General features: G+C 30.7%; 1 protein-coding gene across 1 annotated transcript; it reads right to left on the bottom strand.

The window, feature by feature from the left end:
• Positions 1 to 13,959: 13,959 nt before the first annotated feature.
• On the bottom strand, positions 13,960 to 16,961 carry LOC127098444 (probable acetyltransferase NATA1-like). Its single transcript, XM_051037043.1, has 2 exons — positions 16,141 to 16,961; positions 13,960 to 14,323 (listed from the first exon to the last, which is right to left on the bottom strand). The coding sequence occupies exon 1, from the start codon at positions 16,849 to 16,851 to the stop codon at positions 16,150 to 16,152; it is 702 nt and encodes a 233-aa protein (XP_050893000.1). The 5' UTR covers positions 16,852 to 16,961; the 3' UTR covers positions 13,960 to 14,323; positions 16,141 to 16,149.
• Between the last annotated feature and the right edge of the window lie 660 nt (positions 16,962 to 17,621).

Below are 17,621 nucleotides of genomic sequence, written 5' to 3'. Positions count from 1 at the left end.
GCGATTCCATGTTCTTGTGGTGCTTCTGCATCGATTCGCCGTTATAGGGATCAAGACTAGGTGATTCGATTCCTTAAGGGTTTGAATGAGAAATTCACTCATTCCAAGAGCCAAATCATGATGATGAACTCGCTACCTGATATTGATAAGACTTTCTCTTTGGTGATTCAACAAGAAAGAGAAATGAATCATGCTATTTCTGCAGTTCTTCCTGTTGTTGGCAACACTGAAGAGAGTATAGCCTTGAATGTATCTCATGATGCTCAGCCAAACAAATCCAATTCGTATAGAGGAAAATATCAGGGTGCAGCCGGTTCAAGAGCTCAAAATCGTGTCTGTACTCACTGTGGAAGAAATAACCATACCATTGATACTTGTTTCATCAAGCATGGGTATCCACCAGGCTTCAAGAACAAGACCAAAGGCAATGGATTCAGTTCTCAACAGTCTGCAACAACCAACAATGCATCAGAGACACCTGCATCGGGTTCAAGTTCCATTAATCCCTCTTATGGCTTGACTCAAGAGCAATACAACAACATATTGGCACTGCTTCAACATTCTAAACCTGTTTCCACAGCTAATTCAGTGTCTACATCTCCTCTTGTGCTAAATTCTTTGTCTTCCACTGCCAATGGTAAATCTCATTCTTTGTGGATTCTTGATACAGGAGCTACATATCATATATCCTTTAATCTATCAGCCTTTACTAGTTATCACAATATTGTTCCTATCTCTGTCACTTTACCTAATGGTTCCCAATTATCTGCTTCAATTTCTGGCTCTGTCAAACTTACACCATCTTTAACACTGCACAATGTCCTTTACATTCCCTCTTTCAATGTAAATCTTATCTCTGTAGCAAAATTGTCTCAAAGCAACAATTGTTTTGTTCAATTCATTGCTAACTCTTGTTCTATTATGCAGAACCCTTCCATGGAAACGATTGGTATAGCTGACTTGCAATATGGCTTATATGTCCTTCATTCCAATGTTTTCCATGCTTCTTGTAATTCTGTATCTACTAATGATGGTGATATATGGCATATGAGGCTAGGCCATCCATCTCATAAAGGTTTACAAACCATAGCAAAAGTTTTTCCTTTTGTTTCTTGTAAAGACAATGTTTCCTCTTGTGATTCTTGTCATTTTGCCAAACAAAGAAAACTTCCCTTTCCTGATAGTGTTACTTGCACTAATGATGTTTCTAACATTCTTCATGCTGATTTATGGGGTCCCTTTTCTACTATCTCTATGTTAGGACACAAATACTTTCTCACTCTAGTTGATGATCATTCTAGGTTCACATGGGTGATTTTTCTTAAAACCAAAGATGAAATTAGAAATAGTCTTATAAACTTTGTAGCATATGTTGAGAAACAATTTAATAAACATATAAAATGCTTGAGGTCTGATAATGGTACAGAAACTCTAGCCTTACACAGTTTCCTATCTGCTAAGGGCATTCTACATCAAAAATCTTGTGTTGAAACCCCTCAACAAAATGGGATTGTTGAGAGGAAACATCAACATATCCTTAATGTAGATAGGGCCCTACACTTTCAATCCAATGTGCCTTTAACAATGTGGAATTTTTGTGTGCAACAAGCTATCCATGTTATTAACAGACTCCCTACCCCTTTGCTTAAACTAAAATGCCCTTATGAAATTCTATACCAAGAGCCTGCCTCCCTTATTCTCCTTAAAGTGTTTGGATGTCTAAGCTATGCTACCTCTCTTATGGCCCATAGGACCAAGTTTGACCCTAGGGCACGCAAGGTTGTCTTTATAGGCTATAAAAAGGGAACTAAGGGCTATATCCTATATGATTTGACCCATCACAGTATTTTTGTCTCAAGACATGTTATCTTTTATGAAAACATATTTCCATTCAAATCTCAACTTTATTCCCAAGATAGACAAAGTTCTGCTCCTCCCTGTGATGTTAGTACAAACCCTGACCTTCCTTTATGTGATGAAACATCCCCCATTGAACCATCAGACAATAACTTGCCTACCCTGCATCCATCAGACAATACATTGTCCAATGTCCCTGATACTCCCAACTCAGGTTCTCCTTCCAGCCTTCTCATTAATGATAATATCAGCCCTAGCTCTCCTGTCCATAACTCTCCACCATCCTCTTTATCCATCAGTCATACTCCTGCTCCTATGAACACTAATGACAATAATTCTCCACATTATGATCAACCTCCTATAAGACATTCTACTAGAGTCTCTAATCCTCCCTCATACCTTGCTGATTATCATTGATTTTCTACTTCTGCCAATTCTTCTTCCTCTAAAATTCTTTATCCCCTCTCTTCAGTTCTGTCTTACAACAACTGCTCTCCAGATTTTCATAATTTTTGTTGCTCTATTTCCTCTAATCCTGAACCATCCAGTTTTCTACAGGCTAACAAATTTGAATATTGGAAGCATGCTATGAATGTTGAATTGCAGGCTCTTGATGATAATCATACTTGGACATTAGTGGATCTTCCACCTGGTAAGGTGCCAATTGGATGCAGATGGGTCTATAAGGTGAAATATATGGCAGATGGATCCATAGAAAGATATAAAGCCAGGCTTGTGGCAAAGGGTTATACACAAATGGAGGGAGTAGACTACTTTAATACCTTTTCTCCTGTGGATAAGATTACCACAGTTTGAGTTCTTTTGTCTATAGCTTCAATCAAAGGTTGGCACCTAGAGAAATTAGATGTTAACAATGCCTTTCTGCATGGAGATTTACATGAAGAAGTGTATATGACATTACCTCTTTGCCTAGTTACTTCTAATTCCTCACAGGTCTGCAGACTTCACAAATCTTTATATGGCTTGAAGCAAGCTAGTATGCAATGGTATGCTAAACTTTTTTTTTATATCTCTTGGCTATTCACAATCTCAAGCTGACTGTTCTTTGTATGTTAAATCCACCTCCACCAGTTTCACAACTTTACTAGTGTATGTGGATGACATAGTTTTAGCTGGTAATTCCCTTGATGAAATTCATTCTGTTAAGCATCTTTTGGATCAACAATTTAGCATCAAAGATTTAGGCAAGTTGAGATATTTTTTAGGCTTTGAGATTGCTAGGTCAACTAAAGGTATTTTCATGAACCAAAGGAAATATACCCTCCATTTGCTTGAAGACACAGGTTATTTGGCAGCCAAACCATCTTCTGTACCATTTGACCCCAATCTGAAGTTGTCTACTTCAGCTGGCCAACCTCTTGTTGATCCCTCCTCTTACAGGAGACTTATTGGTCGACTAATTTACCTTACAAATAGCAGGCCTGATATATCTTATGATGTACAACATTTGAGTCAGTATGTTGCAAAGCCTCTTGCCCCTCATTATCAGGCTGCCACTAGAATCCTAAGATATCTCAAGTCTGCACCTGCTAAGGGAATTTTTTTTTCTGCTGCTAGTCCTCTCAAACTATATGGCTTTGCAAATTCAGATTGGGCCAGATGCCCAGAAACTCGAAAATCAATTACAGGGTTTTGTGTTATCCTTGGATCCTCACTCATTTGTTGGAAATCTAAGAAACAAAATATTGTTTCTCGTTCTTCCACTGAAGCCGAATACAGAGCTTTGGCCTCCTTATCTTGTGAACTGCAATGGCTTCAATTTCTTTTTCTTGATTTCCTCATTGAGTTTCCTCAGGCTGCTTCTGTTTACTGTGACAACAAATCAGCAGTGTACCTTGCTCACAATCCTACATTTCATGAAATGAGTAAGCACATTGAGTTGGAATGTCATGTTATTAGAGAAAAGATTGTGTCCAAACTCATTCACTTGATGCCTATCTCTACTAAAGAACAATTAGCAGATGTGTTCACTAAGCCTTTACACTCTCCAACCTTTACTTCTCTTTTATCCAAGCTTGGTCTTTGTAGTATCCAAAGTCCACCTTGAGGGGGGATATTAGAGATAGCACATTATATTGTACAGAGGACACACCTTAGCTTACACTACATAGCACTATTTTATGTATATATAAACCAAGTTGTAATCATTATTCATCAATCAATGAAACAATACCTTCTTCTTCTTCTTCTTGAATGTAACTAAGTTCTTCTTCTTGATGAATACCTAAGTGTATTTTCATCTCCTATTCATGATGAACATTTGTTCTATCGACAATTATCAAAAACGTATATTTTTACCCTTTTTAAAAAAATTTGTTTCAAAAATGAATACCAAATACTACCGTATGTGAGATGTCAGTAATAACGGTGACATGGATTTTTTTTTATATTTAAATAATTACCCAAATGCACTTTCAGATCTATTCTTCTATCTGTTTAGATTTCTTCTATGTGTTTAAATTTCTTCACTTTTTCAACAAATACACAAATAGATCTCTTCTCGGTCTCTTTATTATCTTTAATTTGTATATTCTATGTATTACTGTTACAATTTAGTTTATGATAATTTGGTTTACGAATTACTAGATCCAAATCGCATGTCTTCACATAGTTTTGCCACTGTTTACAGAAGTGTTTGTTAGGGATAATATTGTGATGCTTCACCACTGTTTTACCTTCAAATATAAACAAAATAAATAAATGAGAAAGGTCTAAATTTTAAAAGTTCTATAATTTACAACAATAATCACAAAATAATATAAATCATATTTTTCATATTCATCAAACATAAATATGGTTACTATACTCATCTAGGCTAACATATCTAAATTCAATCTAAAAATTTACAAACAAAATTGAAATAACCGTCAAAGCGTAATTTATGTACAGAGTTAAGATCCGAAAAAGAACAACTTAAAAAATGTGACTAGAACGTTTAAGAAGTTAAAAAGAGTCCAAAGACAAGAATCTAGAACAAACCCTCAAAAAAACAAGAACAAAAGTCAATTGATCTAATCACATCTTCTTTTGATCTCACATCTCCTACCCGTTTCCACACTCAAAAGACTAAGGGCATGTTTGGATCTCTTCTCAATTTTAGTTTTTAAAATCTGTTTTACAAATCTATTTTGTAAATTTGTTTTTGAGAAAATAAAATAAAAAGAATTCATTTGGTTATTCAATTTTTGAAAACTGTTTTAAAAATTAAAAAGTGAAAAAATATGTTTGATAGTATAATTTGTAAAAACTGTTTTTTTAAAATAGGACAATATAGCTTGTTTGATAATCTATATTTTAAAAATCTATTTTACTAAATAAAAATAATTGTGATATATTTTTTGAAAATATTAAAATTCAGCTAATATACATTTAAGTTTATTAAAATATTTTTAATAATTAATGATAAAATATACAATTCACTTAATGTATAAAAATTATATTTTAGTGTTGGTTTGAATATATATACACAATTCATTTAATGTATAAAAATATATTATTCACTTAATGAGGATTAATTAAAGAGAGAATAATTGAGACAGAGAATTTTAATTTTCATTAACAATATATGAGGATTAACAATAGATTGAGAGTGAAATATTACAATTAAAAAATCTTGCAAGTAATTACTATAATCCGATTAATGAAACCGTATTTTTTTTCCAGCTTACCTCAATTGAAAATTAAAAAGTAAAAGTGAAAATTGAAAATCAAAACATATTTTGATAGTTTCAGTTTTTTAGATTTTAAAACACTAAGGGCTTGTTTGATTCAATTTCAACTTTTTGTTTTTAAAAACTGTTTTATAAATTAGTTTTAAGAATTGTTTTTAGGATGAAAACAAAATAAAAATTTATTTGCAAGCTTTGTTTTGTAAAACTATTTTTGAGTTAATAAAAGAAAAAACTTGTTTGGTTGATTTGTTTTTAAAAACTAATTTAAATATTGTTTGATTTTTACTTTTAGAAATAGTGTGATTATAAGTAAATGATAAAATATTATATATATATTAAAGAGTTATTAAAAAAAGTATAAAATTATTTAAGTAATTAATTAAACTAATTTATTTTTTTAATTTAAAATTTTAAACAATTATTTTGCAATTGAGAAAATGGATGATACGTTGATAGTGTAAATTAATTTTACACTTTCGATCAATAACGATTATATCCCACTAAATCATATTAATTTTTTTTAAAATTATTTATATGATATAGCAAAATGATATACTTTTATTGAATGATCGTGCAAATTGTTTTTACTAGGTTAGTACATCTCCAAAAATCTCTTTATAATTTATTTTAATTTATTATAAAATACTATTTGCAAATTAATTTTATTTCAATCATATCATTTTCTTAAAAGAGATAAAATTTACAAATTATTATCTTACAATTTTACAAATTTTCATTTGTTTTCTATAAGTTAAATATTTTTTAATGTAATTTTACGGAATGTTCATGTAAAAATATAAACAATCACATAATGAATACATAAAAGAATGATAACTAAATTTTATTAAAAAATAAAAAGTAAATAAATATATAATGTACATGTTATAAACATGAAAATATCCGACCAATTAAAATGTCTTCTCTTGTGTAAACGTAATATTTTTTATTTGTTGAATTTTTCCGATGCAAATAATTATCTGACGCATATGAGTATAACAAAAACATATTTTCTATTGCAAATTCATATTTAAGAAATCAACGTAATTACTATTAATAATAAAAATTTATAAATTTTTCATGTGTTTTCAGTTTTTGTGTTTTAAAAATTCAAAAGTAAAACAACTTTTAGTAGTTTTGGTTTTTTAGTTTTTAAAATTAAAAAACAAAAACAGTTTTCAAAATCACTTTTTTAAAAACTATTTATCAAATGAGTTTTTAATTTTTAAATTTTCAAAAACTAAAAAACTGTTTTTAAAAAGGGAATCAAACAGACCCTAAATAAGCTTCTACATTAAACTAGAAAAAACCATAAAGAATCTATCTTCATCCGCAACAAATCTTTCCGCAAACAATTTTGTTAATGAGTCACTAAACATACCATCATCCGATTTCAAAATCACGTATTCATTTTTGAAACGGATTTTTTTAAGAAGAATATCTGTATGTTTTGATAATTTAAAGGATCAATTTTTTTTTTAAATTAAAAGATCAATCTATTAAAAGAAAATAACTTTGATGTAATTTTGCCTTTAAACAATTATAAGTTAAAATATGATATATTTTAATGTTATTTAGAAGTGTGATATGCGTTTTTGTAGAATTATTTTTTAAAATAATCAATTTTTCAACAAAATTTCTCAAATAACCAATTTTTCTCATAAATTTTCAAATATCATGTTTTATACAAAACAAAAATTATATTGCAAAGCATTAATCAATCCAATTGACAATTGCATTGAAAAATTAAATATCCTAGCCAAATAAATTCGCGACTGCACCTAATCTAGGCAATTGAATTGGCGACATTGTACACCCTATAGAAGTGGTCGCCAATTTATGTGTTGGATATTTTCTTTAGTATAAATAGTGGTGTGCCTTTTCACACCTCTTCTCATTTTCGTCTTAATATTTTTTTTACTTCTAACATGCGTAGTAAAAGAAATGAACATGTTTTTTTCGTGAACTAAGTCTCCGATGAAAATGTATTTTTGGAACATCTGAAATTTCGAGTAACTTGAGAGGAATTTGATTCTTTATTTAGACAGAGAGATTAATAATGGTGATAGAATTAGAAGTATTGAGAGATTTGTTTCATACATCTCTATTGTGGATGACAATGATGGTATCCATCGTATGTGAGTGCTAGTGAAAAATGACAATGATGTTAGGAATATGATGTCTACATCAGATGATATTATTTTAATTGTTGTAATCATTTAGATATGTTATCGTGTTAAGTCTTTTTATTTGTTGTTTGTGTTGTTGTTTTAGAGGTATATATGTTTGTATGTTGTTGTTTTAAGGATGTTTATATTTGTTTTAAGGTAACTAGAAGTAGTTATTTATATTAAATTCTATGGTTACAAAATTTTAATAACATAATAAATTATCATGCAGAAGTTGTTCAAACATTAGAACAACGTTTTCGTGCGCCTAGTAGGATGACGACATATACAACACAATCTTACCAATTTGTTAGTCGTATCTATTTCAGTTCTTATACACATGTTGTTTGGACGGTTATTTTTCTTCCTTCTCATATTTTTGTTGTGTCCAAATTATATTCCTTTGATATATCTAAAAATTGGAAAGCTATTATTGTATACACCGAATACGCTTACAACTTTGCAAAAGGCGGATAAATGTTTGGAAACGTCCTGGCGAGCACTTGAACATGTTGCAATGACATGAGAGCAAAGCATAAGGAAGATTTGAAACTTTCCGCAGTCACACCAACCTCAAATTAATGACTGATTCTATGGATTGTATGTTGTCGTCAATTCATATTTGTTAAGTGCAGTCGCCAATTCAATTTGTTAGAATACTTATTTTTTCAATGCAATCACCAACTAAATTGATTAATGTTCTACAATGTGATTTTTATTTGTTTGAAATACGAGTACTTTAAAAAATTATGGGAAAAGATTATTATTTGAACAATTTTGTTGAAAAAATTAATTATTAAAAAAAAATCCGCTTTTGATTTTAATAATGTTAATTATTATAAGTTGTTGTCTTATTTAAATTTGACAACAAGAAAGTCACATACACTATTGTGAAGTTTCGCATATGAATGTGAAGCATGATATATAATCTAACAACATTGATATTTGTCAATTGAGATAGGACATGCGATCATCTTTATTATTATTTCTCAAGATATTATAAAATCGTGTTGAACATCATCGATCATCTTTATTATTATTTCTAAGCAACCAAATCAAATCAAATTATACATAAATTTACTTATTTTATAAGTTAAATTTTGAACTTAAATTTGATTTTTTTTAAGTTTATATAAAAAATTAATTATCGAATGGAATCTCGAACACATTTTTTTTAAATAACCACTTTTTTCAAAAATAATACAAAAATAATCACAATTTCAAATTATTTACTAATATAATCATTTTTTTTTAAATGAACTATTTGTTATGGCGTATGTGTTGATGAATTTGTACTCATGCGTAATTGCAATTGGCGCATGCATGTAAAATATAAGAGCATGTGCCACTATAATTGGCATATATATGTGGCTACTCTATTTTTTTTACATGCATGCGCCAATTGTAGTGGCACACGCTTCTACATTTTACATGCATGCACCAATTGCAGTAGCGCATGCTCCTACATTTTACATGCATGCGCCAATTGCAGTGACGCATTCTCCTATATTTTACATGTATGCGCCAATTGTAGTGGCGCATACTCCTACATTTTACATGCATACACCAATTGTAATAGCGCATGCTCTCACAAACATGATTAGTTTGATAAATAAATTAAAAACATAATTATTTTGGTATATAATTTGAAAAAGTTGATTAATTAAAAAAAAGAAATCTCAAGATTTTCTATTGTGTGTCAATCCAATTGAAACTTAAATGAAAGGCGATTAAACGGATATGAAGTTGCTTGATAGCATCAAGCTTGCTTAAGTGTCACGTTTTCTTCAAAAAGATTGAATACTCCGAATTTTCATTATCGTTAGTTATGTTTAATCTAATTAATTACGTTTTAACTTATTGGTTAACAAGTTAGTGACATAGTAGTTAGTTAGTTACTTTAGTTACTCAAAGTTGGTTAAGTCTATTATTTAATCAACAAATTACCTACAAATAAAATTAAATATAATGTGAACTTGTATACAACATATTCGTCATGTTACTGCATTACCTAGAGTATGGAGAATTAATTATGTGAGACAAAATTGTCACATTGCATCTAAATATCATATAAACAATCTAAATCAATTTTATTCAAATGGTGATTTGAATTAGCAAATCATACGTGGCCCAATAAATTTATATTTGCTCCCACCAATCATCAGAATTAATATTATTTAATATTAAATAACACATTTTCTGAATTGTTTCATGTGACTGATTTATACAAATATTTAAGCAACAAAACCGTCACATGTAACTACTCTAATGATAAAAATGTTAAGTTCAAAAACTTATCAATCTTAGTGTGCATTAATCAACATTTATTAAAGATAGTCTTAAACAAATACTTAAGTAACAAAAACATCACATATATCTACTTCAATAACAAAAATACTAAATTCCGAAATTTATAAATCTTAATTTGCATTAAACAACCTGAGATGCTCTAAAAATATTTTTAAGATTGCATACATAGCATAAACTCTATTACGTTAAAAATTGGTCTGGGTTGTGAAAAATCTTGAAAGCATAAGTGTAGTATAAAAATATGGGAAACACAAGTGAATGAGTGATTCACATAAATCTGCAAGAATCATGAATGGTAACGAAAATTTTCCCTTAAACCTTCTAATTCTCGATGGAGATGAAGACGTCTACTACTGTAAAATATATTTACGATAACACTATTATTATTATTAGGGGTGCAAAACAACTAATAACCATGAACCAAATTCCTATTCAAATTAATCTAAATTTTAAAACACAACCCAAAATTATATTTTGAAATTGGTGGTCCATTTATCAAATTAAAAAAAAAACGGTAACCATTGTTACAAACCGGATCAAGTAAACGGTTACCATTTTTCAATAATCATTTCAAATCAACCCAAAACACAAATTTCAGAATCCCTAATTCTCAAAAATCCAAACTTTTTTCATCTTTTTTTCTCTTCATCATTCTTCAAATTCCAAACTCTAATCCTCTTTTGTATCTTAATTCTCCAAACCACAATCATGGGGTTATCGAAATAGTTGTAAAACCTGCATCGTATGATTTTTCAGAAGCTCAAACAAAGATTGTCCGGTGTATCTTCTACCAAATCCCTACCCTAACCCTTTCTTCTCAAACCCTTCAACTTGCAACTCAGAATTAGGATTTTAGGGTTTCATGGAATCATCTCAATCAAAGCTTTGAAGTAAGTCTCTCGATGACGGCATTGATTCCCCTAAGAGCTACAAGGGTCATATCACGTTGTGAACGAAAACTCTAATATAAAAGATTTTTCACTTCAAATTGTGTATGATTCGCCGTCGCCCCAGGAAGAGTTTCCTTTAACTTTCTTACAACCTCTCCTTTAAATTTCATTTAGTATTGTTATTCACTTTTAAAATGGGTTATTTTACTCTAATTTATGAATTTACTAATGATTGTGATCTTTGGAACTTTATCTTCCCATGTGAGTTTCATGTTAGGTTTTGTTCGAGACATGGTCTTAGAAATCGAGTCGTCCATGTCTTAAAATGTAAAATAGACTTGTAATTTCACTGTTTTCACTTTTGAATATGCTAATATTCTTGTAATTTCATTTTATTTTATGCAGCATTAAGTTTATTGTAGAAGAAGCTGATTAATTGCTTATGGAACTAGAAGTGAAAAAACATAAAGATTCTTCATGTTTCATATTTTGTTATATTCATAGTGTAGGTTGAAGAATTTTATTGTTGTTAATTAGTCTAGTAACAAATTCAATGAAATTATTTTTGTTTTTAATCAAGATATTATTTGTGGAGATTATGATATTATTTGTGGAGATTATAAGAGTTAAATTTAAAACAATTTTTTTAAATAACTATTTTTAACATAAACTAAATTTAAAACTAGTTGAAATAAAAAAGCAGACTAAAGAAATTAAAATTATTTTTGCTATAAAATTAGTTTTTTTAAACATGATTTATTTTTTAAAAAAATTTAAATTGTTTTTTTTATAAAATTGTTTTTTTTTCTAAAACTGTTTTTTTAAAGAAAATAAAAAACTGGTTTGAAAAATACCGATTTAAAAGTCTTTTTTAAAAAATGATTTTTTTTCTATGTTATAGGTAATTACTTAATTTTGATTTTTCAAATTGAAATTTAAAAATAGTGATTGATTTCAAGAGCGATTGGATAGAGTTAAGAAATTATTTGAATGGAAATTAAATTTGAGGGAAATTTGGTTTAAAAATTGGTCCAAACAAAAAATTAATTTTTTTAGTACAAATCGGTTATTAACCAAACCGATTTTAAAAATATAAACTGGTTTTATCAAAGTGGTTTTAAAAATCAAACTGATCCATATATTTGGTTCAATTTGGTTTGGGTTTTGAACCATACACACCCCTTATTATTATTATGATCATTTTGTCAACCGTAATAATATCTCATTTTTAACGTGCATGTTTTTTTAAAGTAATTACTTTTCATCAAAGTTTCTAATAATAATTATGGCAAAAAATGGCGTTTGATCATTGGTTCAAATTTCGGCACTAACATTTTTTATCTATTTTTAAGTCATTTTTCACGATAGTTGGAATTTCAACCATGATGAAAAGTGGCGTCTGGACATTGATTTGAATCCCAACACCAACATACATTTTTTATTTTAACCCACTTCATCAACCAAAGTGGCGCCTTCTTATTTTTTTAAAGATATATAACACTTTTAGTTCATTCACTTTTGTCCTAGACGTACTTAGACAAACTTCATATTCTACCTCCAAACTTCTTGCACGTATGACTCTTCCTCCACTAAAATCAAACTTGAAAACATCATTTGTTCCATAAACAAAACTCAAAAATATTTCTTTCATTAACGAATTTCGGAACTCCATCTCTTCTCCAAATTGAACGAAGCATGAAAAACATGGATTCAACTAAGCAACGTTAGTTGTTGTTGGGTCAGGTAAAATGTTCTTGTTTAACGATTTCATTTATTTATTTTATTGTTGTTTTGTTCTTGTTGTTGCTCTTGTTGTTTTTTCTTGTTGTTGTCGTTGTTATTATTCTTGTTGTTCTTCTCGTTGTTGTTATTGTTATTATTGTTGTTCTTGTGTTGAAAATATTTAATATTATATAAAGTGTTGAAAGCTATCAATGTAGTCAGACAAAACATGTGGTCAAAATAAAAAATGTTGACATACCTTTCACCACCGACATTTAAAACAATCGTGATTAAATGTAACACATTTTTCAATTTTCTTCTACAGACCATGGACCGTAGTTGAAAATAACTCACATTCAATCACGTCCTATCTAACAACAGTTGTTCAACCGTTCTTTCACAACTGTGATTATATGGATTTTTTGTAGTGATCATTTAAAGCTTATGAAGTGTTTGGAATATCTTAAAATGTGTATGAAGAACTCGACATGGATACAAAGAACAACATTGAAGGAAGCAAACAAAAAATCTCTTCTAGATTCAACAAAGTGTTAATCCAACATTTTTGAAAGAATCTCGAAGGTTGCAAGGTTCAAAAAAGCCTGAGACATACTAGTGAAGTATCATTATGGTGGAGATAAGGTCAATAATGCAAAATTTTAGTTATTGAAAAGGATATATGAGTTAATACGCAAAAAAGAAAATTAAAAAATAATAGAGATTATTCCATAAATCTGATCACACTTGTTAATCAAATGAAGATGTGTGGTAAAAGTTAAAACTGATCAAAAAGTGATTGAGAAGGTTATAAGGATCTTGACTCCCCAGTTTGATTGGGTTGAGGAGACAAAATATGTATGTACCTTGAAGATAGAGGGACTATAGAGTTCTTTAGAAATTTGTGAACTCAATGATTGAAAGGAGAGTTGAAAGATCCTTGCAACAAGCATTGGAAACCCATACCAAGAAAAAAGATAATCATGATAAAAATAAATGAAAGAAGAGTTAAGAAAAGTTCAATAAAAGTGGAAATTGGTCCAACTACAAAGAAATGTCAAGATTAATGACAAAGATGCATCTTCCAAAAGAAGAACACGATTTGCCAACAATCAAAGGAAAAAGAAAGAATTTGACAAGAAAAAGATTAAGTGCTTCAATTTATGAAAAATTTGAACATTATGTTATTTAATGTTTGGCATGGTAAATGCAAGTAGGGGGTCAGACTTTCATATAATATTATTGATGACCCTAGATTAGAGCTCTTATTTTGATATAATACTATTGATGACTGCAAACTGTGAAGGCAATCCTATGTGTGAGGATTATTATTGATGACCCTAGATTAGAGCTCTTATTTTGATATAATACTATTGATGACTGCAAACTGTGAAGGCAATCCTATGTGTGAGGATTGGTATCTTGGTATCTTGATACAGACTGCTATAATCACATGATCAGACATAAGAAATGACCGATCAACTTGAATAAAAGCAAGAAGACAAGTGTGATATTTGATGATAGCATTCATCTTATTGTAGAAGACATTGGGAACATTGCCATCACGAGAAAAGATGACAAAACAACTCTAATAGAGAATGTGTTCTTAGTCCTTCACATGAAGTGCAACTTGATGAATGTAGGAAAATTTGATAATAAAAGTTTCTAGGTTGTCATGAACAAAAACTCCCTGCAAGAGTTTGATCCAAGAAAAGGTTAGTTTTAAAATGCACATGTGCTAAAAAAAACAAAGTTCGTATGGTATCAAAACTGCTAAGATGATGTGCATGTCATATGATCCAAACTAGTTATTGCACATAAGATAATGCCATCTAAATTTTAGAAGCTTAAGTCATTTAAGGTTTAAATATTTTAGTGTAAGAGTGCCGAAAGTAGATGTGGATGGAAGGCTTGTGAGTTCTACCTTAAAAGAAAACAACGTACTATATTTTTATTCACTTCTAGTGTACTAAAAAGAGTAACTAAAACCCTAGATGTAATACATTCTAATATTTTTTGACCCTTTGAAGTTCCATCTTTAAGAGGGGAAAGTATTCTATTGTATTTTTTTTACAGATATATGTACTATAATGTCATGGCTTTACACCATGAAGCTCAAAAGTGAATAATTGTAAATCTTGACTGAGAAAGAGAGTGAAAGATCAATCAAGATTAATTGTAAATCTTGATTGAGAAAGAGAGTGAAAGATCAATCAAGATCTTGAGAAGTAAGGATATACTTTAAAAGAGTTTAAAGCATATTGTGAAGGTCAAAGTATTGTGCATTAAATTACCTCACCATATACTCCTAGATTGGAGTAAAGAAGAAACAAAACAATACTTGATATGGCCCATAACATGTTGAAAGAAAAGAAGATGCCTCATAAGTTTGGCGGAGAAGTTGTGACCACAACAAATTTACATACTCTACATACTCAACAAAGTCCAACCAAGAAATTGTCTATGAAGGTACATCAAGAAACTTGGTATAGAAAGAAGCCTAGTATGACTTACCTAATATTTAAACACATGTGTGATGCTAGAAGGAGTAAACCAGATGATAAAAGATAAACCATGATGTTAGTAGGGTATCACCCTAGATAGTAGGGTATCATCCCACATGTTCATATAAGTTGTAAAATTTTGGAACCAACAAAATGTCCAAAAGTAGATATGTTGTAATAAAGGAGTAAAACTAATTAAATTAGAGATAATGATTAGGAGGACACCGTGTCACAAATAAGATCAATTGGAAAGAAAGAAACGTGGGAGTTGGCGTAGCTTCTAGAAAACAAAAGACTAATTGATGCCAAGTGAAACTTTAAGGTCAAGTTGAATCCAAATGGCACTGTTTCAAAACATAAAGCAAGATTGGGGTGGCTAGAGGATTCCTTAAGTATTTTCTCTTGTGGCTAAACATGAAACAAATAAGCTGATGGTGGCTCTAACTATACATTATATATCAAATCCGCTTTTCTCAATGAATCTCTTGAGAAAATTATGTTTGTCGAAGGAAGAAAAAAATTATATAAAATTTTATATGAACTTTTAAGCAAGCACCTAGAGTTTGAAATAGAAGAATAGATCATTTTTTTATTCAACTTGAATTCAAGAAGTGCACAATGGTCTAGGTGTAGGTGTGTGTAATAAGTGAAATATTAGCCAGTTTGAATAATCAATCCATTCCATTAAATAGAAACCTTCAAAATGATGAAGGATAAGTTTTGAGGGTTTGGAGGACCTATCTATTTTTGGGATGTATGAAGGAAAAATCTATTATGTTTTGGTTTTGAGTGTTGATTATGTATTATTCTAAAAGATTATAAAACCCATTAGATTACCTTAACCTGTACTATATTAGAACAAAAACATCAGCATCCAACTACAATGATATAAGTTCCCATGAGTAAAACACCATAGCAAATTGGAAACTCAAATTACAACAACAAAAGACAGTAAAAAGTTGTTAAACTTGAAACCCAAAGAAACAACAAGGAAAAGGAAAACCTCATTATTTTAATCAGTTGCTCCATAAGCCTCCAGATTCTCCCCAGTGAGTCTGCAAAGCCTCCATTCCTGCAAGATCTTAGCACCCAGATCCTCATAAAACTTAATAGCATTAACATTCCAATCAAGCACAACCCATTCCACCCTTCCATACCCCATCTTCACAGCCTGTTTCGCCACAGCAGTAAGCAACATTTTCCCAAACCCTTTTCTCCTATAACTCTCCCTCACAAACAGATCCTCCACATAGAACCCAGGCTTCCCCAAAAAAGTTGAATAATTAGGGAAAAACAACACAAACCCAGCAACAATAACTTCATTTCCATGCTGAGTTCTGAAATTTTCTTTCTCTGGGTCATCGATTGGGAGCTCCAAGTTCACGACTTTGGTTAAGGGTTTATAAAAAGGGTCGTTGTCGAATTGGGTATCAGTGAAAGGGTTTTGAGAGACTTCAAGGATTAAGACGGTGAAAGAGTGGAAAGGCTTGTTGTCGGGAGAGAAGAGGGTGGAGGAGTAGGAAGACTCCGTCGCGGTGAAGAGGTGAGTCAGGCGTTCAAAAACGGCCATTTGATGCATTAGCTTGTGGATGTAAGGAACGTCGGAGGGGGTGGCTAAGCGGATGCGTGTGAACACTGGATGCCGTGGAAGGGCGGTTTCTGGCATCGTTGTGGGAGGTTCCGTCGGTAGTGGTGGCGGTGCTGCGGCGGCCATTGAGTTGAATGGATGAGGGTTTTTCTTTTTCGCTGTGTTTTGTTGGAGAGTTCTAGAGATTACGTGTATCTGTCTGCGTATACGTGAATGATTAAAGCATGGATAAACATATAATACACGGTGAATTTCATTTTAAACTATCACTTTCATCAATTTATTTTGTATTTAAAATATTTAAATCAATTAAAATATTTTTAATTTGTTTTCATCCAATGTTTTGATTTTTTTTAAATAATCATAATTTTTAATTTAAATTCTAAAATAATCTACTTTTTAAAATAATTACGAAAATAACCACATTTCATTATTTATGTGCTAGTTGAACTGATGTATCTATCTTCCAATCAACATGAGACGTCCAAGTCATTGGCACATATATTGGATCATGCATGTGAAGGCGCTACATGTGAAGGTGCCACATGCATTGGCGCGTGCATGTAGTCATGTGTGTGTGCGTCAAAAACATTGGCGCATGCATGTAGGCATGTGTGTGTGCGTCCAAACCAATGGCACATGCATGTGCACTCATCTATAAATATACAATATTTCTCCCATAACTTTCACATAACTTCTTATCCTTCTTTCATTTTCCTTCCATTTTACTTCAATCTCCTTCAAAAAAAAATTAAATGTTTGTATATTCATATATTCACAAGAGAAATGTCGATTTAATCTTTTCAGTAGTGCAGCCTCAGACAAAGATCTAACTTTGGAATGTATATACGTTATAACATCTTAACAAAACTTTGAATCGTTGGTTAGATGGAGAC

Source organism: Lathyrus oleraceus, chromosome 6 (genome assembly GCF_024323335.1).
Source record: "Lathyrus oleraceus cultivar Zhongwan6 chromosome 6, CAAS_Psat_ZW6_1.0, whole genome shotgun sequence".
NCBI classification, from domain to species: Eukaryota; Viridiplantae; Streptophyta; class Magnoliopsida; order Fabales; family Fabaceae; genus Lathyrus; species Lathyrus oleraceus.
The sequence above is the reverse complement of the archived record's forward strand: the minus strand, read 5'-3'. Positions and strand labels throughout refer to the sequence as shown.